We start from the raw sequence: 23,910 nt of genomic DNA, 5'->3' as shown, positions 1-23,910 counted from the left end.
CTTCATGTTTTTGTTTGTAACTTTCCATGTGCCTACACAATAACCAAACACCAAAACTCCTCTTGATTCATTCAAACATTCATTTTCTAAAAATTGTTGACAGTTCTGATCTGCTGTGGTCTCCCCTCCCGTTCTTTGTCCTTGTAGGTTTACGCCTTTTAAAATTCCATTATTATTATTTTAGCAAGTTTTCAGGAAGAAGCAGCTTAAATAAGTGTGTTCAATCTGCCAGGTTTAGCAAGAATTTTAATATAGCCTACCATGAATTTTGACCCGATTAATTTTTTTAAAGAAAAGGCTCATTATCATTATTATTTTAATATTTCATCAATTCTAAGACGCACATTTTTTCACGTTTCTTCATCTCTGAAATTGGGATGCATCTTACAATCAATGATGTGTCAGTTTAATTAGTAGCTTTTTTCTCTTTCTTAGCAGTACATAAAATAATAGTGCATCTTATAATTGATGGCATTTTAGAATTGATGAAATACATTAGATATTCTCACCATCAAAAGATGATACAAAAAATAACTAAAATTAAGTATGGGAAAAAAATTTTTTTCTCTCTTTTTTTTTCTTAAATAATAATACCTTTTAATACCGAAAGTTGACATTGATTTGCCTTTTTGTTGTTGTTGTTATTTTTTTTTAATTTTTTGTTTATTGCAGTAATATTGGTTTATAACATTGTATTAACATTATTTTCTAAAAGACACAATTGTTTACCTAGTCAATCAAAAAATCATTTGAGGGGCCGGCCCTGTGGCTTAGCGGTTAAGTGCGCGCAATCCGCTACTGGCGGCCTGGTTCAGATCTCAGGCGCACACCGACGCACCCGCTTGTCCGGCCATGAGGAGGCGGCGTTCCCAGTACAGCAACTAGAAGGATGTGCAACTATGACACAACTATCTACCGGGGCTTTGGGGAGAAAAAGGGAAAAAAAGGAGGAGGATTGGCAATAGATGTTAGCTCAGGGCTGGTCTTCCTCAGCAAAAAGAGGAGGATTGGCATGGATGTTAGCTCAGGGCTGATCTTCCTCACCAAAAAAAAAAAAAAAAGTCATTTGAGTCCTTGTGCACTGTTGGGAATATAAAATGTTGCAGCTGCTATGAAAAACAGTATGGTGGTTCCTCAAAAAATTAAAAATAGAATTACCATATGATCCAGCAATTCCAATTCTGGGTACATTAAAAGCAGGATTTTGAAGAGATATTTACACACCCATGTTCATAACAGTACTAGTCATAATAGCCAAGATGTGAAAGCAACCCAAATGTCCACCCACAGATGAATAAACAAAATGTGATATACACATACAATGCAGTATTATTATTCAGCCTTAAAAAGGAAGGAAATCCTGTCATATGCTACAACATGGATGAGCCTTGAGGACATTATGCTAAGTGAAATAAGCCAGTCACAAAAAGACAAATACCATATGATTCCACTTACATGAGGTATCTAAAGTAGTCAAGTTCATAGAAACAGAAAGTAGAATGGTGCTTGCCAGGGGCTGGGGTGAGGGGGAGATGAGTTGTTTAACGGGTTTAGAGTTTCAGTTCAGCAAGATGAAAAAGTTCTGGAGATCTGTTGCACAACAATGTGAATATACTTAACACTACTGAACTATACACTTAAAAATGGTTAAGAGGGTAAAAAACATTTATCGAGTTATAAATTTTAAAAATGTACAGTTTATTGCATGTCAATTAAACCTCATTAAGCTGTTAAAAAAATCATATGAGGAAACAGGAGAGTTTGGAAAAGTTGCTGGGTATGAGATACTGCTACAAAGGTAACAGCTTTTCTATATACCTAAGTATTTTACTTTTGCCTTAGTTTTATAATTCAAAAATAATTTCACATGCTCTACCTTGTTTAAATTTTGATACTCATTAAAAAAAAGTGTGAGGTACTACTATTACCCTTTCACGGATCAGAAAACGGATCTCAGCAAAGCTATGCTAAGATTTACCCAATGTAGAGTTTGTACTTGAACCAGATACTCTGATTCCTAGCTAATAATTTTTCCACTTCAACAACACAAAGAAAAAAATATTCCATTCATAATCGTAATAAAAATATAAAATACTTGGGAATTTATTTAAGGGGGCATATGTGAAACATAAAACTACAGAACTTTATTTGGTGAAACAAAAGAGGAGTTGAATAAAATAGAAATATTATGCATTTATTTGGGAATACTACAGTTAATAAAAATGGTGTTTCTTGGGGCCGGCCCTGTGGCATAGCAGTTAAGTGCGCGCGCTCCGCTGCTGGCAGCCCGGGTTCAGATCCCGGGCACACACCTATGCACCGCTTGCCAGGCCATGCTGTGGTGGCGTACCATATAAAGTGGAGGAAGATGGGCACAGATGTTAGCCCAGGGCCAGTCTTCCTCAGCAAAAAGAGGAGGATTGGCGTAGGATGTTAGCTCAGGGCTGATCTTCCTCACAGACACACACACACACACAAAAAATGGTGATTCTTTTTTCAGTTAAATTATAAATTTAATAAGAATCCAATTAGAATAGTAATAGGATACTTTATAAAGTGTTATGAAATGGGTTAAAAATTATTTGGAAAATAATTTTTAAAACAAAATGTTTAAAAGGAAGTAAAAAGTAAAGATAGTATTCACTATTGATATGGCTCTGCTATAAATTCTTTATAGAGTCATAATAATATGAACACTGAATACTAATCTAACAAATATAATTTGACTATAAGAACAGAATAAGAGAGACAAGCAAGTATGGGTAGGCAGTGGGAATGTGGAGGAGAAAATGGAGCTAAAGTCTCATCTTCTAGGTGGGAAATTAAGAGATACCGATTGAATCTGGAAAATCAAGCAAGAGCAATATAACCAAGTTATAATAGAGACATGGAAGTAAATAGAAAACCAAACAAAACAAACAACAACAAAAAACAAAGGTAAAACAGGTGAAAGTGGTTGCCTATGGGGGGAGATGAAGATAAGTGGGGGCAACTAATATTTTTCATAATAACCTGTGTAACAATATTTGATGCTTTAAATTTTACATACGGTTTCTTTTTTTTTTTTTTTGCTGAGGAAGATTTGCCCTGAGCTAACTCTGTTGCCAATCTTCTTCTATTTTGTATGTGGGCTGCCGCCACACCATGGCTGCTGAGGAGGCTGCTGAGGTCCATGCCTGGGAACCAAACCCAGGCCGCTGAAGCAGAGCACACCAAACTTAACCAGTAGGCCACAGGGCCAGCCCCTATGTATGCATGATTTTGATGAAAAGATTTTGAAAAGGTACATAGCCATAATGCTTATTTTCTGTTGTTTTAAAAAATAATAACTATATTTTAAACTCCAAGATATCTTCATTTGTTAAACTTACTTATCTTTTGTGAAATGGAATAGAACATTTTACAAATTTAACTAAGATCTAAGAAGCAAAGCAGCTTACCCAAGGAGTTATGCTGGATTGGCAAATAACCTACTACATACAAACAGAAAAAAAAATCCAAGAAGATCAATTCACCCACCTGATGAAAGAAGTAAGTAACAGCAAGGTCATTGTCATTTAAGAGGATTTCTTCTTCCGTAGTAAAAAGCCATTTTCGAATGGTCAGGCAGGTGCCTGGTACAGCCGATGTGTAATTCTGGACGTAGAGTTTATGAGGAAATTCATTAGGTGCCAGCTTACGTACTAAAGAAAAGACAAAACAAAGAAAGCTAGAGTAAAAAGATATATAAGGAATTTCCCAAGTATAAACCATGTAAGGTAGATCAAGAATGGCAGGTTATCATTAACCAGAACATTAGCTTAGATCCATCAAGGAGCTCTGCTTCAGGACCACAAAATAACCATTTGCTAACCAAATCAAACCCTTCTAACTATGACTATGGCCAGTGGAGCTCAAACTGACTGAAATCTATCAACTGAATGACACACCCTTCAGTTAACATGCTAACTCTGCAGACAGCACCTGCAACAAAGTCAGTTAAAATAACTGATCCATTATCTGGTAAATTACAGCAATGTCCACTGAACATCTTTAAAGCAAGCGCCTCCTCTTACCCAGCTATGGTGCAGAGTCTCTCATGTGGCAATTCTCAATGAACTGCTTTTATCACTAAGAGCTGAAAGGCTCTCCGTACACCCTCACAACTCTAAGACATTTATCAAAGTGAAAAGTATCTTCTGAGTAACGTTACTTCCTCTTCCTAACAAGGCACAAGCAGGATAAAACATGACCACTTTAAATTTCTACACTGCTTTTCTTTGGAAAGGCTCAGAGTTTTCTTCTCTTGATGTTTACTTGGCTTTATAATACTGCAAAAGACAGATTTAATATTTCCCATTTTATTTATTAACTGAAGCTTAGAAAAGAAGGGTAAGATTAGAACCCAAGTGTCCTGGTTCCTTAGCAATCCTTTGTAACATTTATATCTGCCTCGTTAGACTATAGGGAGTTGGGAAGATAAAGAATAACAGGGAGATGACTGCTTCAGGGTGAATCAAAGTTGTTTTACCTTGACCAGGGATGGCAAGGTGACCCAAATCTACCAAACTCTCCCCCTTTCTGGGATGAGGAAGATCTGATCTATCAATATTATCTGTAATTTCTGGCCTTAGCCCTGTATATATACAATGTGGAAAAGACCCCACCTGTAGGAAATCTGTGTCATTCAGAGCAAGCCCTCAGACTTCCTCCCCTTTGTGGTCTCAACGCAACCAATGTGACCACCATCCCTAACTTTTATAAAATAATATATAAGAGAAACTTACTGTCACCATAAATAAAATTTCCTAGGAAGAGGATATGTATTTACACAGAAACTTAAATATATGCATTAAAGCAAAGGCTTTTAAGCAATATATCTCTTTCTGACTCCTGAAAACAAAAAGCTATTCTTAAAAACCTACAAAAAGCATGAAGTACACTAAAACAAATTGTGGCTAAATAGAACATCCCCTCTTTTTAAGGCTGTTTCATTGGAATATATTAATTTTGAACCTCTGATTTAAAAAAATCTCATGAAAGTACTGCTTCAGCAGTGGGTAAAAGTCATTTATACTTACAAAAAAGGAAATAGGGTCAACAGTGATCAGACACCCTTCCGACTTAGGCTTAATGGGATTTGCCCAGTCTGCTTGTTGGGGACAGTCCTAATGAGTGGGATCTCCCCTTGTCTTCAAGCTCTTCTCTAGGCAAACAGTTTCAGTCTGACAGCTTTGGGGAGCTTTGGTCTGACAGTATTAAAATAAAACAGCCCCAAACAAAACTTAATATTAGCCACTGGCACTTACCAAAGGAATGATTGATCACTTCAAATAAGGCAAAATAATTCACCGTCGTACTGTCCATGCCAACCTTCGCTGCAATAGCCTACAAGTAAACAGGACACATCAGTTTCAGGGAAACTAAATCAGACAATGCTGTGGGAAAAGACAGGTGTATGCATGCAGAGGGAGGGGAAGGGAGGGGTTATATACACTAAATTCACGGTCCATAACTATTCTTCGTATGTATGTGTACACGCACACATGTATACATATTCATGAAATAAACGGAAAAAAATACTAGTATTTGACCCAAACAGCTATGATCTCTAAATATGAGTTCTTCCTCTCCAATTCAAGCTGATAATAGTCTCTCCTCAAATATTAGCTTTTCCTCTCTGAAATATGACTTCATCCCAGAAGGGTCTTTTTTAACAGCACTTAACAAGAAATGCGCTTGATAAGTACAGACCTTTAGCAGAAAATAAATTCTTAAATATCCAGTCTCACACATTCAACCTACATTTAACATAGGCTGTTAACATACAAGATCTATATCTTTGCTTCTCGAGCTTAAAATACTGTTTGTCAACTTTGTTCCTGCTTCACAAATTATTGTTGTTTATTTTTCAGATGATCCATGTCTCAGGCTGGAGACTTCTACTTCCTAAGAATTACCATCATCAATATCCACATGAAAATAGCAAAATGTTGGGATGACAGAGGCTAATAAACAAGTATTAGTCCTCCTCTCTAGGACCTAAGATCCTAATATGACAAATAAAAAAAGAAATGGAAAGACTCCATGTGTAAATAAGTGAAAACTGAAATTACATAAAAACAACAACAAAACACAAAGCAAAAAACACAAACTAGTAGTACCAAAATTCCTTTTCAAGATCAATCCTAGTATAAACAACGTGTTAATTGAACAAGATAAAATTGTTGAATATTAGTGCCTCAGTAAACCAAATATGATTATATCCTTCTTCCCATATCTGCTCACATATCACACCTAGGTTTATCCCTGATGTGAGGTAGGAACTGGAGATTATAAGTGTTCTAAGTTACCATTCTATACTGCACTGGATAGAAACTAAAGTGCTCTCAAGGTTTGGAAAATGGCTTATAGCTAGAAGTCTCAGTAACAGGGTGAGGAGGAAAGTGCAAAAAAGTCAGGCCTTGGGGCCAGCCCCAAGGCACAGTGGTTAAGTCTGGCACATTCCACTTTGGCGGCCCGGGTTCTCGGGTTCAGATCCCAGGTGCAGACCTATACCTCAAGCAAAAACGAGGAAGACTGGCAACAGATGTTAGCTCAGCACTAATCTCCCTCAGGCAAAAAAAAAAAAAAAAAAAAAAAAAAAATCAGGCCTTGCTAGAGAAATATTGAAAAAAACAAAGAAAACAAAACAAAACATCAGCAAGGTATAAAATTAACGTTTTCCTTGCAATCACTCCACCATTTATAATTTCAGAAATATCTCAGATTCTGCACATATCCTTTGCCATGGTATACAGTACATGAGTAAATGTATGGGGAATAGATTTTTTGTTTGCTACAAAGGAGAAATAAGCATTAATATCCAGAAACCTGCTAGTTTCCCTGAAAACCTTGATCAAATCAGGGTTAAGAGCAATGAAAAGACCTAAAAGCAACAATTATACCCAGCACCCAAATTATGATCTTTAAACACAATTTCTCACTGAAAGGAACTAGGACTCCTTGGGAAAACGGCTGATTCTAGACCTAGGGTAAGAAATATACAAAGATGAGACCAGACATCTTGTTGTACTAAAAAGCAAGGATGCTACTATAAACAGATAGGTTGCATCAAAGGATTATAGGAGCAGACACAAAGGAGATTCCATTGGCCAAAGATGGAACAATTTGAGCATCGAAATGATGGTATATGCTGTTGCTTAAATCATACTGAATATCTAAAAACTCACAATACTAAAAAAATAAAATAAAATAATTATCTCATGGACATCATTGGAATCAACTGGGACACTAATTCTTTACTCTGAAAACTGGCAATAAAAGGAAAGAATTAAATATTTATCCTCCCTTTCCTACAAACTGTATTTCAGGATAACTAAGATTCAGTGCTCTCACCCCGTGGCCTGGGTTCATTTACCGGTGAGAGAACCACATCATCCATCCGTTGGTTGTCACACTGTGCCGGTTGCACGCTACCGTGCTGCTGAAAGCTGTGCCACCAATATTTCAAATACCAGCAGGGTCAATCATGGTGGACAGGTTTCACTGGAGCTTCTAGACTAAGACAGACTAGGAAGATGGACCTGGCCACACACTTCTGAAAAAACTGGCCATGAAAACCCTATAAATAGCAGTGGAGCTTGTATGATATAGCGCCAGCAGATGACAGGATGGTGCAAAAAAACCAGGCATGGTTCCACTCTGCTGTACACAGGGTCGCTAAGAGTTGGAATCAACTTGACAGCACTAACAACAATAAAAATATAGCCTCAGTTGATAAGGAAAAGTTCTTTACAAAAGAATTCTAGTTAATAAATGTGAAGAAATGAGACAATTAGAAAATCAGCACTTTACAACCCTTAATGAAATCACAGGTTAAGGCAGCAATCATGAGTGATACGCTCCTCTGATAAAAGGTCAATGGAGAACTTTACAATGGGGAGGTCAGGTTATCACCACCTAAAGCTATTGATTAATTCCTAAAAGTGGATAATCAGACATCATGTACCTCTTGCTGAGAAGCAATATGAGGTATATTACACCAATTATGAAGTATTCTTATCAAAAAACCTGAACTTGAATCTAATCAAGCCTCTAGAGTAAACTTCCATTTATAGAAAATATAAGGAGACAGAAAGACATATTAAATGATACAAATAGATAAAAGAAACAAACAGATAAATTCAGAATGCAGAACATTCCACAGGACACAGACCCAATTTCTGCAATAAAACAATCACACACAAAACAAAAGTTGGGGAAGGGAAGGGAGACTGCTCTATAGCAAAACAAACATAAAAACCAAATGTGATATAAGGACCTTGTTTAGATCCAGATTTTAAGAAACCAACTATAAAAAATCATTTGTAGATAATTGGGAAAATTTGACTATGCGTTTGTTATTAGTTAATACCAAGGAAGTATTGTTAATTTTTTAGGTTTGATAATGGCTTTGTGATTATGTAAGAAGAACGTCCATATTTTTTAGAGATGTATACTGAAATACACATGGGTCAAATAACATGGAATTTGCTTTAAAATATTTAAACAAAGGAAAAGGAAAAAGGGGGCCGGCCCCGTGGCGTAGCAGTTAAGTGTGTGTGCCCTGCTGCTGGCGGCCCGGGTTCGGATCCCGGGAGCGCACCGAGGCACCGCTTGTCATGCCAAGCTGTGGCGGCGTCCCATATAAAGTAAAGGAAGATGGGCATGGATGTTAGCCCAGGGCCAGTCTTCCTCAGCAAAAAGAGGAGGATCAGCATGGATGTTAGCTCAGAGCTGATCTTACCAAAAAATAAATAAATACCTTTAAAAAAAAAAAAAAAAAGGAAAAGGAAAAAGGGATATATAATGTAAACGTGGCAAAATCTTGATGATTATTAAACATGAGTGATGAGTACATGGAGTTAATTATACTACATATTCTGTTTTCATGTACGTTATAAAGTTTTTTACAATTAAAAAGAGCGGGGTTAGGGCCGGCCCCGTGGCTTAGCGGTTAAGTGCGCGCGCTCCGCTGCTGGTGGCCCGGGTTCGGATCCTGGGCGCGCACCAACGCACTGCTTCTCCGGCCATGCTGAGGCCGCGTCCCATATACAGCAACTAGAAGGATGTGCAGCTATGACATACAACTATCTACTGGGGCTTTGGGGGAATAAATAAATAAATAAAATTGAAAAAAAAAAAAAAGAGCGGGGTTAATCACAACCACTACAACCTGAGATATTTATTGTATCTTCCTTTCAAGGAAGACAAAATACTTTTACATTAATAACAATAACAACAATAGTAGCTAACATTTAATAAACTTATTATGTGCCAGATACTCCAAGCACTTTATATGTATTAACTCATTTAATCCATCTTCCATAGCTTTAAATCATCCACTGTCAAGTCTACTTGTTCAAGTTTAATTTACCTGATATACTTGGTCTGTAGTACTGTTCTTTTTAACCCTGACTGTAACTGTTGTTCCATCTGGTAATGCTACTCTCAGCTCTACGTCGGATACACCATTGTAGTTCTGGGGGGAAAGACACAGAAAAAGAATTTATGATGCAGTACAACCTCACTTTCCTTGTAACATGCTAGCTAAACAACAACCAAACCATGTGATAGAGAGAAAGTGAGTTCCAATGAAAAGGAGAAAAAGTCAATACCTTAACAAGTCAATACATTTACAAGTCATAAAGCTGACTTTAGGTTGCAGCAGAAGTTAATCTTTAAGATAAACAGGGAAGAGAGAAATATGTTGAAGCCAACATGTTTGCATTTCAAAACAGAAAACTTGTGTGAAGCAGCCTAGGTCAAACACAGATGAGATTTTTGGCTTACTTTCAAACATTCAGAACTCACAAATGAGAAGAAAAAAAACTGAAAGCAGTAGTTTCAAGAAATATTCTCTGGTTTTAAATGGTCAGGCATGCTAGATTGGCTCAAGTAGTATCCTAACTTCCTTTCTGAACCCTGAAATAATCATGACACCTTTGAAAGGAAAAGTGAATGAAACTCAGGAATCTCAGTCTGATGCCCAATTTTCTTCCAGCAAAGAGTAAAAAATTCTTATCCTCCTTAATTCAAAAGAAATCATTCTCCCTTATTGCTTTTGATGATTAACACATTCCTCTAACAGATTTTTTACCTTTTAATTTTTATTAGAGAAAAATAACTATGTAGGAATAAGTCCATCTTCATTTACCATTTTTAAAAAAAGTACCACCACCTAAAACCATCCTAAGCATTACTTTGTTATAAGCCCTTATCTGCAAGAAACTTATAATCTAGTTGGGAAAATAAGACATATATGCATAAAATAATTAGTGGATAACACACTATTTAATATAGTAGCATTAAATATTCATTATTCTAGTCAATTGATATTTATTAAGCCCCTACAATATGCTTAACTTCGTAGTAAGGCAATGGGAATATAAAGATGATCAAGACTTAGCTCTTGTTCTAGAGATCTAATGTGCAGCACGGTGACCATAGTTAACAATACTATATTATATACTTGAAATTTGCTAAGAGGGTAGATCTTAAGTGTTCACATCATGAAAAAAAAGAAAGAAAAAAAGAAATAAAATGGTAATGTGGTGATGGATATGTTAATTAGCTTGACTGTGGCGATCATTTCATAACATATACATATATCAAAACATCAAATTGTACAATTCAAATATACACAATTCTATTTTTCAATTATATGCCAATAAAGCTGAAAAAAAAAAGATTTAGCTCTTAGTAGCTCACACTCTAGTAAACTAAAAGTATAAAGTGATAATCTGATTATATGTATAAAAAAATTAGAGAATAAGATAGCAACAAGGTGATAATTAAGTGGTACTGACTACAAGTTCTTAGTGGAATGAAAAATCGATCACTTGAGTATCAGGGAAGGCTTCAAAGAGAAGGTGGACCCTAGCACTAGGTCTTGAGGATATGCAGGACACATAAGAAAAGGAAGTTGAAAAAACAGTCATTTAGAGAACTTATGGCAATCCAATCCATACTCGATATCTTTAATTTATTTTCCCCTACAAAGAGCCAAGAGGTAAATAGTCATGGACGGAGTATTCACCTACCTCATCTGATTCCGATAGGAACTCCTGCATGATGTCACTCTCACCAATGACTCGTATCGAGCACACTGTAGGAAACAAAGAAAGAATCTGGCATGAGGCCCTAAAATCAAGAATATAAAGTCAAGAACATATCAAGGTTTAAGTGTAAGTCATCAACAGCAGGCAATGCTGAAGTAGTATGCCATAGCTGACATATGAGATTTTAAGGCACAACAAATGTTCATTATAAATATGAACTAGAACAGAGGAATAATAGGACAAAGATGTAGCTTGCTAAAAATATTAAATATAGTCAATGGAAATCACCCAAAAAAAGAGAAATAAAAGTTCAATAAATCTAACTTTGCAGTCTTGTGTGAACCATTAACAAGCTAGACAATAGAGCAAGGTTAAGGTCAGTTATGAAAAAAACCAAACATAAAATTGAAATACAAAAGGAAAAATATCTATTTGGCTTAGGAACAGGCCAGTCTGAGAACCATAAGCATTTAAAGCCACTTTGGGAAAAAAAAGAGTAGATAACTAAGTATTAAGCTGAGTACATCTTCTCATCTCACTAACGTTAGCTTCCGAACAACAACAGCCAATATAAAAGAAAGAAAGGAAGGAAGAAAAGCAGGCAGGTAGGTAGCTAATTGTCTAAATCTAAGAAAGTTAATTTCCTGACACTCTCATGAGGATGGTAAATTACACTGATGATGTTACTTCGTTTTATTAAAAAAAAATTGTACCCTTTCTCATTTCCCAGGGGCTGTGTTTAGAGGCCATTCCATGTTGGAAAAAAGCTAAAAACAGATGAGGAAGTTCCACTATCTTCTATGGGGGAAATGGTTTTTCTTCAGGGATAAGGCTCTCTACTAAAGTTTAAAAAAAATTCAACTAGGTCAATTAGTTCTTATACAAGGACACAAGAACACAGAATTACCAAATACCACATAAGACCATTATTCTATTAAATTAATATTTTAAAGAAAAGCGTATTGCACAGCTAGCTAATTATATAACTCGATAATATGGTGCAGCAAGGTCTCTTCTTTGAGCCACAAAATGAACTGTTTTATTCTTTCCCCCCACTTTTCTAAATAAATAAATGTTTCAGCAACCACATCCATAGACTCCTAAAGTATTGTTTGGAAGTCCTGCAATAACAAGTAAGTTTCAATACTTCGCAGAACAAGGGGACTTTAGATCACCAACAACTCAGCAAACCTACCCATGGACACCTGTAAAAGAAATAAGGAGTTTTCAAATAGGATATGCCAGTGAACTGAGAATCATTTTAACAAAAATGTCTTAAATACTGCCCACGTAGTTCCCAAATCAACTCAGCATGTTGATGAGTCTGTCTGTTATATGTTTGCCGGCAAATAATATAACCCTATAAAGATCCTTAAGGCATCAAAAACTAATTATGCATTTTTCTGTTGCTGTTAAGTGCTCAGTGAGTCAATAAAATAGGCTATTAATCACTGTATTGGACATTTCAGTCTTGGCTTCAAAGCTTAGATCATTCAACACCTATGGTCAGAAACCTACTTTCACTATTGAGTTTCAGGAAACTTAGCTATACAGTTTAGGAGTTGCAGTATATACCTAGACCCTATGTTTACCCAAGATAGTAGAGTTTAATAAGTCGGCTTACCTTTTTCTAGATATTCTTCCAACCCCCGACGTCGGGCATCTAATTGCTGTTCTGATAAAGAGAATGGCCACTTCCCTGGAAGTCGGGGAAATGTAAAGTTGGCAAACTCTCTCTTCAGGTTCTGGTGTAGGATGGCAAACTCCCGGTACCGCTTGGAACACAGCTGCCTCCCTGCCATGTAAACATTGTATACCTGATGAGGGGGAAGAACAAAAAACAGCCTACTTATTACAAATAAATTACAGAATTATCTAAAGTCAGGCTCAGACGGATATTGGTTAGGTATATTCTGCTATGTACTTAACAGAAAATATGTTCAAGGTCACTGTAAAATAAGACTTACTTTTAATAAACATGCCAGAAATTATATATACAAAGGAGGGCTACTCCCTTCAAAGGGCCCATGATCTTATTTTTGCTATTAAAATTACCTCCAACACACTGTTTTAAATATCTTCAAAGGTAATTATCAAAGGGTAGATTTTATTTTCAGAAAGTTTAAAATCATTTGAAGCCAATGTGGTCAATCTAGTGAATGAACAAGCAAGCGAATTTGGAGAGAGATGTAAAAAGCTGGGGTTGATTATAAAGCACTGTGACTGATATTTGTGTGTGGCCCAAAATTCAGAAGAGAAGGTCTAAAAATGATGTAAGCAATGGTGGCATTTTTACTATCAAATAGATCATTTTCATAAAAATTCCTTTTCTGAAGTCAGACATCCCAGTTTTGTTCTTCTCTCGTCCATCTTTAAAACAGGGTTAACAAAATGTTGAAAAATAAATGTACTCTAAAGACCTCCTCGTAATAATAGCTAAAAATCCTCATGAAGAAATGGGTAGAGATTTTTGTCTATTGTTTACAGATGCATACCAAGTTTCTAGAACAGGACCTGGCACCTAATAGGCACTCAATAAATATATGATGAAGAAATAAATGCATGTATGCACAATTCTTTAACATGTGCCCTTATAAAGGAAAGTAGTAGAATGCATAATCCAAAAACAGCAAATAATCCAAGTTACTTTGTATTCTCAGAACACATACCAAATAATGCACAAAAGCAAAAATTAGCCCCAAATCACATTTACTGGCTTAACAAAAATCACTTGGAATTTTAAATGTGCAGAAAACAGGTCATCTATTCATGTAATCAAGAGCTAATCACTGAGAATGTAAGACCAAAGCCTTTCCTTCAAGCTCAAGAAGAATCTTTCCCATGTTTCTGTGATTTAGGAAGTATGAATTAAATGCAAAAATAAAATAATTTATTCATTCAAACTCCTCTCCCACAACTCTCCTCCTATGATCTCTCTCCCAATTAAAAGCAAAGCCTCTGATCACCATCAAACAGCCTCTAGGGATGTGTATGGTCCTGATCAATGAGTTTTCTTCCTATGATTATCGCTTTAATTTGTAACTGTAATGAATCACACATATTACCAAAGTATTCCCATCACTGCCTTCTAAAGTACAAAAGCATAAAAAGGAAAACGGTCTTCCCCTCAGACAAGACCATATATTCTCTTAAGGGCAGGAAGTCTTAAGAAGTCTTATTCAGTCAATCTGGTCTCGAATACTTACTTTTCAAACTAAACTTTTGAAATTTCTCAAGAACATCACCATTCCTTTGTTTAAAAAGCAAGTCCACAACCCTACCGGTGTTATAAATCAGCCTGAGTTCCTCACACAAGGAAGGAAGGATGGGAGGGAAAACTAGCTAGTGGCACTGCTGGTTCAAAGATATTCCCCAATGTCTTTTTCCAAGGAAAGAAGAGTAGGTCTTTGATAATGCACAGGAAGACTATGACTGCATTTCCTCAATGGTGATCACTTGGGTATCTCAAGTCCAATAAAACATTTCCCAGAAAGAACCCTACAACTTGAGAGGCCCTTGTGACAATTTCAACAGAAACCCTAAAAATTTATTCAATTTTCAGTTTCTTCATATGGTGAGACGAGTAACATCAAATAGCCTCTCACTCACCTCTCCCCCTCTACTTAAATGTGAAGTCAAAGGGATGTGAAATATAAATAGGATGTCTGACAGCTCAGTAATACTTTAATGCAGGCAGGAATGGCTTCCACAAGAGCTCACGATTTTTAAATTAACTGTGCTTAGCAAATGGGAAACATACAAAAAGAGATCACAACAGAGACTGCTTTGTTCTTCATTGTCCTTAACATTAACCAAATCTATTAGTATTCATTTCCCTAGTTGGGACGCATTCATTTGCAAAAAATAATGACTGACTCAGTCCCTGCTGAAGTCCTCTGCCTAAAAATCATGAATGTCCATGGTCCATGAGAAATGACCACGGTCTCATTACAAATGAGAATATCCATCAAAAAATATACTCTCTGGACCTGGAGGGAACATAATCAAACAGAAACTAAAGATATACACAGGCAGGCAGAGCTTGTGGGACTTTTTCATCATAATGTAAACCCTCAGACTGGTTGGCTCATACGTGGAATCAGATGAAGTTAGCCTAGCTTGAGATAGCACACTAATGATTACTAGTCACTCTCTTCTCCAACTGACCATATCCTACAAGATGTCAAGTTGGAATGTTCAGACTGCAAAGCCAGCTGTCGGAGGGTAACAAGTTTCAGCCCTTTTGACAAGACACTCTTTGCTGAGTTAGACATCAACAAGAGAAAAGGGACAAATTACGGGCTGGGAAAATGTAAAACTTACCTGATCAGTAATCTAATTTTGTCTCTTTGGATTCTAAAAGTCAAAGTTTCAAAATATAAGCTTCAAAATAATTTCTAAATTTCTCAATATGTAAACGTTGAAAATCCCTGCCACACCATTTCTCTCTCTATCCTCATGACTTAGTTCTATGGAATGAATGCCAGAAGATGGTAACTGATAAATTCTTACAATGAGCACAAACCACTGTAGGGAAAGGAACTCTTGTAATATCTGGGCTCTGTATTCAATAGCAAAAACCGAAATCCCAGATATCAGAGATCTTTGTTTTGTTGGTTCCTTAACCCCAACCTACAGACTTTTTAAGGTTTTTAAATAGTAACATCTTATTCTATGCAGGATCTGAATACTAAAATGTTCTCATTTTCTCAAACCTCTAGTAACCGACAGGAATTGTGCTACTAAACACACAGAAGATAATCTCCTTATACAGTGCAAAAGTGATTAGAAAAAGAAGTGGAGGGGCCGGCCCCGTGGCATAGCGGTTAAGTGCGTGCACTCCACTGCTGGCGGCCTGGGGTTCAGATCCCGGGCGCGCACCAATGCACCACTTGTCAAGCCATGCTGTGGCGGCATCCCATATAAAATTGGAGGAAGATGGGCAAAGATGTTAGCTCAGGGCCAGTCTTCCTCAGCAAAAAAAAAGAGGAGGATTGGCATGGATGTTAGCTCAGGGCTGATCTTCCTCACAAAAAAAATTTAAAAAGTTAAAAAAATAAAAGAAAAAAAGTAGAATGACAACATTTTGGTCATGGCAATATCATCCAAGTTCAGCTTCCAAATGTCAAACAGACACTGAACTGGTTCATGCTATTGATCTGGATGAATCTTCAATGTACATTATGACCAACAAATTCTTTCCAATGCCACCCTGCCATTTAATCTGGTTTTTAGCTGAAAATTCATCTTTAAAAGGACATATTATTTGCCATTCACAAGCTGCTTATAATAGCAAAAGGAGATAGAGCACTCTTAGTTGATTTCTAGGTGAAATCTGTGAGATCCTTAACTAAGGGATTCTTCCCAAATGATGAAGTATTTAGGCTCCTTCTTGGAAAGAAAAAAAGCAAAAAGGCAACAACATGCTCTTAAATAACTAAGGTTTACTGTGTGTGCATATGTGTTTTCCTTAATATGGATCATAAATGGTTTCTATTACTTTTCTTTTTCCTTATTTGGACCACAGGTATACAGAACTGGATTAATCACAATCCTTGGTTCATAACACAGTCTCATTATGGTGAGTTCTTTGTTTGGATATTTAACTAGTTATTTTTAATCTTGTAAAAAGTAAACTAAAAGCTAAGACCTTGACAATAATTTATTTCTAACCATATAGACTCTGCCTCCTTCATCCCATCTCCCTGTCTCCCTGACCCCAAAAAATTATCATACTCAACCATGTTCATCATTCCCTTGCTCTCCTTTTTATATTTTTTTCTGCATTTATATGTAATCCTTAAATTTTTAAAGGGTATTTTAGTTTTATAAAGAGGTTATCATGCAGAATGAGATCTTTGGGGACTTATTTTTTCACTTAGTTTCTTCCATAATGTTACACGTCTTTGTGGTTTATTCTGTTGTAACACTTGATTGGTTTGCTTTTTAAAAATCTCTTCTCCCACTGATGGGCATTTGGATTGTTTCTGGGTTTTAGCTATTGTGAACAATGCTGCTATGAATATTTGCATACATGCCTCCCATGGTACATCTAAAAGAAATTCTCCTGGGGGCTGGCCCCACAGCCTAGTGGTTAAGTTCGGCACACTCCGCTTTGGCAGCCCGGGTTCAATTGCTGGGTGCGGGCCTATACCCCTTGTTAGCGGCCATGTTGTGGCAGGAACCCACATACAAAATAGAAGATTGGCAACAGATGTTAGCTCAGGGCTAATCTTTCTCAAGCAAAAAAAAAAAAAAAAAAGAGGATTGGCAACAGATGTTAGCTCAGGGCAAATCTTCCTCAGCAAAAAGTAAAAACAGGAGATTCTCCTCGGTATATACCTAAACATGGAAACTGCAGGATTATAAGGTATACGAATATTCAACCTAAGGAGATAATGCCAAACTAGAAGCTAAGTGGTTGAATCAATTTATACTCCCTTCAGTAATAAATAAAGAAGATCTCTCAACTTTTGCCAATGGAATGAGTGTGAAAAGATTTCTCACTGTGGTCCTAATTTACATTTCCCTAATTGCTAATGAAGTTGATCATCTCTTCATATGTTTATCGGCCATGTGAGTGTCCTCTTCTGTAAAATACCTGTTCATACGTTTTGCCCACTGTTATACTGAGTTTTTGTGCTTTTATCATTGATTTCTAGAGTGCTTTATATGTTCTTGACATAATCTTTTTCATTTGTGTGTATTGTGAATACCTTCTAGTATGTCATTTGCCTTCTCACTTTAAAGTACCTTTATTTTTAAAAAGTTCTCAATTTTAAGAGTCCAATTTATGAATATTTTTATAACAAATGCTTTCTGTGTCTTAAGAAACTTTTTGCTATTGCCAGTATCTAAAAGCTATTCAACTATACTTTCTACTAAGAACTTTTAATTTTTTATTTTGTCATTTAAGTCCTTAATCCAACTGGAATTGATTTTTCTATATAGCATGAAGTAGAGTTCCATCAGTATTTCTTTTAAAGCCAAGAACATTTAAAATCAAATTTTAATCAAATTACCCATAAATAAAAATATTCTGCTTTTACAGAACAGTCTGGGAACTTCTGGGTGGTCTGGAATTAACCTCCCACTGTAAACAACTAGAAAACTGAACACAATATAGGAAGCAACTATTTTCAGAACTGGACAACAGGCAGCTAAGAACTGTGATCCCTGGGAAAAGGGAAACAAACAAGATAAGCCCCACCATAACCTAGGCTTTCTGCCTAGAGGTGACTCCTGAACTGCAGCTCAGACACAGGCACCCAAACAGAGTTCAGCAACTTCAATGAGTTGAGGAGACAGAGACTGGAGTTCAAGGAGGCCAAAGCAGCTAGAATTTGCAGGGAGCTAAAGACAGATAGAGATCTAGAAATCTGCATAGGATCTCCTTGTATTTTGGCTGAATAACAATTCAAGGAAAGAACTATTACCAGGGTGAGCTGTAAAATGAACAATTCCTGGAGTTCAAAGAGGATCTAGAATCACTCGACTTCCCTCCAGCCAGAACAGAGAGACCTCCCTTGAATCTACATGGCATTCAGAAGAAAACTCAAAAGGGCCATACTTTAGGAATGGGGCTAAATTATTTCTAGAGTAAAAGCTACTCTAAACTCACCCTAGAAGAGCTTAAAAACAAACTTCAAAAGGATCAAAGTAATCTAAGTAATTTAACTGCATGCCAGCAAAAAGAATCCAATACTCTTTAAAGGAATATAACAAAATCTAAAACCCAATAACATTAAACTCACAGTGTGCAGTATCCAACCAAAAAATAACTTGACATATAAAAATGCATGAAAATCTGACCTGTAACCAGGAGAAAAATCAATCAGTAGAGACAGATTCAGAAATGACAGACACAAAAGAATTAGCAGAAAAGGACATTAAGCAGCTATCATAGGATGCTTCTGCTACTGTTTAGGATTTAGGAGGCTGCAAGAACAGCATTCCCATTCCAGATATAAGAGAGTTCTCACTCATTTGCAAGTCTTCTCCATGGGCCTCTGTGTCCAACAAGAAAGACTAGGGGCAGGGCAGGAAACTAGAAATAGTCTCCCTTGGTAGCCTAGGCATGACAGAGGTGATTGGCAATTGGTAGGGGTCAGACACAATGCCCCACCCCTTCCCCATGACCCTTCTCTTCTACTAAGCAAAAGCCTTAAGCCCTTGGGGCATGGGCAGCAAACTCTCTCATTCAGAGGGCACAGGCAAAGATCTACTGCTTCTGGAGAAAGAGTAAAAGCAAAAACCCTCTACTCCTGGGAGAGGTAGGAAACTATCTTAGACCCAGGTTCCTAGACTGATACTAAGTCGAGGTTTGCTACAGTGGGGGAGAGACAAGAAACTCTTTCCCAAGATTAACCAGAGTTTGGCTGTGATAAACAGGAAGGTGAGAAAAACTAAGAAAGTCTCACCCCCAAGACACAGGCACACAGACCCTGCCTAAGACTGAGACTGGATCAGACAACATAGAACCCATCTACCTCAAATCTAACCCAACTAAAAAGCAAGAGCCGTCTATACCAGTAGGGGAGGGGTTAAGAGTGTGAAGAGAGAACCTGTCTGCAGTATAGGTCTGCAGGGGTGGCTAAAAGCTGACAGGGAGGGGAGAGCAGAACACTGAGAAAAACCCTCCAACTCCAGCCCCCACTCTAAGCACAAGTCAGCTAGCCCATTGTTAGAGGGATTTGAGGTCTATGGCACAATAAAGGTACTGATAGCCACAACAAAACCCAAATCAAATTTAATTGACTCAGTCCCCTAACAGAAGAACAGACCTGCACACTTTCAGGTTCAAATACTATTTACTTCAGTCTCTACTGTTCTACACACGACGCTTGGCATTCAATCAAATATTACAAGACAAAAAAAAAAGCCCCACTTATGTCAAAAGATAAAGCAATCTCAGAGATACCCAGATGTTGAAACTATCAGATAGAGACTTTAAAATAACTATAATTAATATGTTAAAAGATCCAATGAAAAAGGTAGACAAATGTGTGAACAGATGGGGAATTTCAGGAAATAGAAAACATTAAATGAAAATGATAGAAATAAAAAAACATGATACCAGAAATGAAGAAGTTCTCTGATAGGCTCATCAGTAGACTGGACACAGCTGAGGAAAGAATCGGTGAACTTGAACACAGGGTAATAAAATTAATCTAAACTAAAACAAAAAGAGGAAAAAAAACAGAATAGAGCTTCCAAAAGCTGTAGGACAACATCAAACAGCCTAACACACATATAATTGGAATCTCAGAAAGATATGAGAAAAAGAACGGGGCTGAAGAAATATTTGACAACATACTGGCTCAGAATTTTCAAAAAATGATAAAATATATCAAACTATAGATCTATAAAGTTTAGAAAAACCTGAGCAGGATAAATACCAAGAAACACCCACTTAGACAGACAAAAATCAAACTTTTGAAAACCAAAGATAAAGAGAAAACTTTGAAGGTAGCTAAAGGGGGTTAAATCATTACATAGAAAAGAATAAAAACTAAAATGGGCAGCCTTCTCATCAGAAACTATGCAAGCCAGAAGACTAGAGAGACATTTTTCAAGTGCTGAAAGAAAAAACTATCAACCCAGAATTTTATACGCTGTAAAAATATCTTTCAAACATAAGAGCGAAATAAAGATTTTTTCAGACCAACAAAAACTAAGAGAATTTATTACCAGCAGATCTGCACTACAAGAATATTAATGGTAGATCTTCGGGCAGAAGGAATGATACCAGATGGAAACTGGATTTACACAAAGGAATGAAGGACATCAGAAATGGTAAATATGTGGTTAAATATTAAAAGAACTCTTTTCTCATTTTTTATCTCTTTAATTGTTTAAAGTAAAGATAACAAAGTATCATGGAATTTATAACACATATAGAAGTAAAATGTATGAGAACAAAAGCACAAAGGATAGGAGCAGGAAATGAAATATACTGTTGTAAAATACTCATACTATATGAGAAGTAATATTGTATTATTTAAAGGTAATATTTATAAATTAAAGATATATACTAATAAACCTAGAACAACCACTAACAAAATAAAACAACAAATTATATCTAATAATACAATAGTGGAGATAAAATGAGATAATTAAAAAATACTCTATTATTAAAAAGAAGACAGGAAAGGAGGAAAAAAGGAATAAACAACAGATGAGACATATATAACAAAGAATAAGATGGCAGATTTAAATGTAACTATGTCAATAATTATACTAAATGTAAATAGTCTACGCACTCCAAATAAGACTGAGATTGCCAGATTGGATAAAAAAGCAAGACACAACTACATGCTGTCTATAAGAAATCCACTTTAAGTATAACTATATAGATAGGTTAAAAGTAACAGGATGGAAAAGATATCCAATGAGAACAATAATCGAGAGCTAAAGTGGCTATTAGTGGCTGTATGTTAATGTCAGAGAAAGACTTCAGAACAAAGAATATTACAAGGGATAAAGAGAGATATTTCATAATGTTAAAGTGGTCAATTCATCAAGAAGACAAAATAGCTTCATTATACATAAAGAAAAAACTGACAGAAATGATGATTCTGCTTCAGGTATTACTGTATAAACCCCCTAAAGACCAACCCTCCCAGTGATAACAACTGCCAACTCTGGACAAAATACAAAAACCAGTTACCTGAGGATTCTGAATAGTACACTAAAAGCAGACCAATTGTAGAGGAGAGTCAAAACATGAAGCACCCCACACGGTGGGGGGTTTTCTGCTTTTAGAGGGCTTTGCTCTGATAGTGGGCATCAGTCACAAAGTAGCATAACTTAAGCAACTACAACTTGGATAGCAACCCTGACTTCTTTCTAGCTGGAGGAAAGAAAGGATTCTGGGCAACCGTGGCTGCCACCAGAATGAGTGGAGAATTACAGAGGAGAGAGAACCAGAGAAGGGGATGCCTTAATTCTGTGAATGAACATCACATATGTCTCAGGCTGATCATTCCCTGAATGATATATATGCAGGATAGACTTAAAGTAGCAGAGCAAAAGCTGAAAGAATTGAGCTAGACTTGAAGTACAACCCACAGAAGGTGACACAGCTTACAGTTAATTGCCAGGTAAAACAAAAATATCAACATTCCTCAGAGGAATATCACAGAACCCAGAGTCTATACAATGTAACATTTACAATATCCAGGATACAATCCAAAATTACTCACTGTACAAAGAACCAGGAGAATATGTCCCATTCTCAAGGGAAAAGACATTAAACAGAAGCCAACCTCAAAATGATGTAAATATTAAAATGTTCAGACATATAATCAATGGAACAGAATAGAGTATTGAAATAGAACCACACCTATATGTTCATTTGATTTTCAACAACACTGCCAAGGTATTTCAATGGGGAAAGGATATGCTTCTCAACACAGGTCACTGAAACAACTGGATATTCTTATGGGGAAAAAAAGAACCTTGACCCTTACATCATATAATATGCAAAAAAGCAACTCAAAATGGATCACAGACCTAAAAATAAGAGTGAAAACTATGGTGCAGCCACTCTGGAAAATAGTTTGGCATTTCCTCAAAAGGTTAAACATAAGAGTTATCATATGACCTGCAATTCCACTCCTACATATATATCCAAGAGAAATGAAAACAGATATCCACACAAAAAACTTGTATACACATGCTCATAACAGTATTATTCATAATAGCCAAAAAGTAGAAACAACCCAAATGTCCATCAATTGAAGAACAGATAAACTAAATGTGGTATATCCATAAGATGGAATGTTATTTGGCTGATATATGCTACAACATGAATAAACCATGAAAACACATATGATTTTATTTACATGAAATGTCCAGTACATGAAACGTCCAGAGTAGGCAAACCTACAGAGAAAGAAAGTAAATTAGCGGTTGCCTAGGGCTGGAGGGTATGGGAGGTTTGGAGGACGACAGCTAAAGGGTAAGGGGTTTCTTTTTGAGGTGACGAAAATGTTCTAAAATTGACTGTGGTGATGGTTGCACAACTCTGTGTAATACTAGAACCACTGAATTGTACACTTTAAATGGGTGAATTTATAGTATGTGAATCATACCTCAACAAAGTTCTTACAAAAACAGAGAGCTAAAACTATAAAACTTTTACAAAAAAATATAAAATATTTGTGTCTTGGGTTAGGCAGACTTCTTAGAACACAAAAAGCATTACCCACAAATGAAAAAAAACTGACAAACTGGACTTCATCAAAATTCAAAACTTCTATTCTTTGAAAGACACTGTTAAAAAAAAAAAAAGGGGGCAAGCCACAGACAGGGAGAAATATTTTAGAAAACATCTGATAAAGGACTTATATCCAGAATTCATAAAGAACTCTTATAAAAAAATACGAAGACAAACAACCCAGTTCCTAAAATGGGCAAAAGAGTTGAACAGACACTTCACCAATGAAGATATAAGAATGGCCATTTTAAGCATATGAAAATAAAATCATCATGAGACATTAGGCAAATGCAAATTAAAACCAGAGTGAGACAACACTATACCCACTAGAATGCGTGGAATTTAAAAAACTGAAAATACCAAGTGTTCAAAAGGTTATGGAGCAACTAGAACTCTCTACTGCACATGAGAATGCAAAAAATGGTACAGCCCCTTTGGAAAACAGTTTGACAATTTCTTAGAAGGTTAAACTTGCACTTACATGTGACCCTGCAATTCCACCCATATGTCTACATAAAGATCTCTATGTTAATGTTATTTCATGGTAGCTTTAGTCATAATAGCCCAAAACTGGAAGCAACTCAAACATGCCTCAACAAGCGAACGGAT

At 36.3% G+C, this 23,910-nt stretch overlaps 1 protein-coding gene across 1 annotated transcript in view; it reads right to left on the bottom strand.

Moving 5' to 3' along the window:
- SNX27 (sorting nexin 27) overlaps nt 1-23,910 on the bottom strand; it is a 67,702-nt gene that overhangs the window by 15,745 nt on the left and 28,047 nt on the right. Inside the window, exons 3-7 of the mRNA XM_058539166.1 lie at nt 12,706-12,898; nt 11,064-11,128; nt 9,398-9,502; nt 5,289-5,367; nt 3,520-3,683 (exon numbers count right to left, since the gene is read on the bottom strand). Of these exons, the coding sequence (XP_058395149.1) occupies nt 3,520-3,683; nt 5,289-5,367; nt 9,398-9,502; nt 11,064-11,128; nt 12,706-12,898 (606 nt within the window). The remainder of the gene's footprint in view (nt 1-3,519; nt 3,684-5,288; nt 5,368-9,397; nt 9,503-11,063; nt 11,129-12,705; nt 12,899-23,910) is intronic.

This window comes from Diceros bicornis, chromosome 4, assembly GCF_020826845.1.
Source record: "Diceros bicornis minor isolate mBicDic1 chromosome 4, mDicBic1.mat.cur, whole genome shotgun sequence".
Lineage (NCBI taxonomy): Eukaryota > Metazoa > Chordata > Mammalia > Perissodactyla > Rhinocerotidae > Diceros > Diceros bicornis.
Note: the sequence above shows the minus strand (reverse complement) of the source record. Positions and strands in the feature narration are given on the sequence as shown.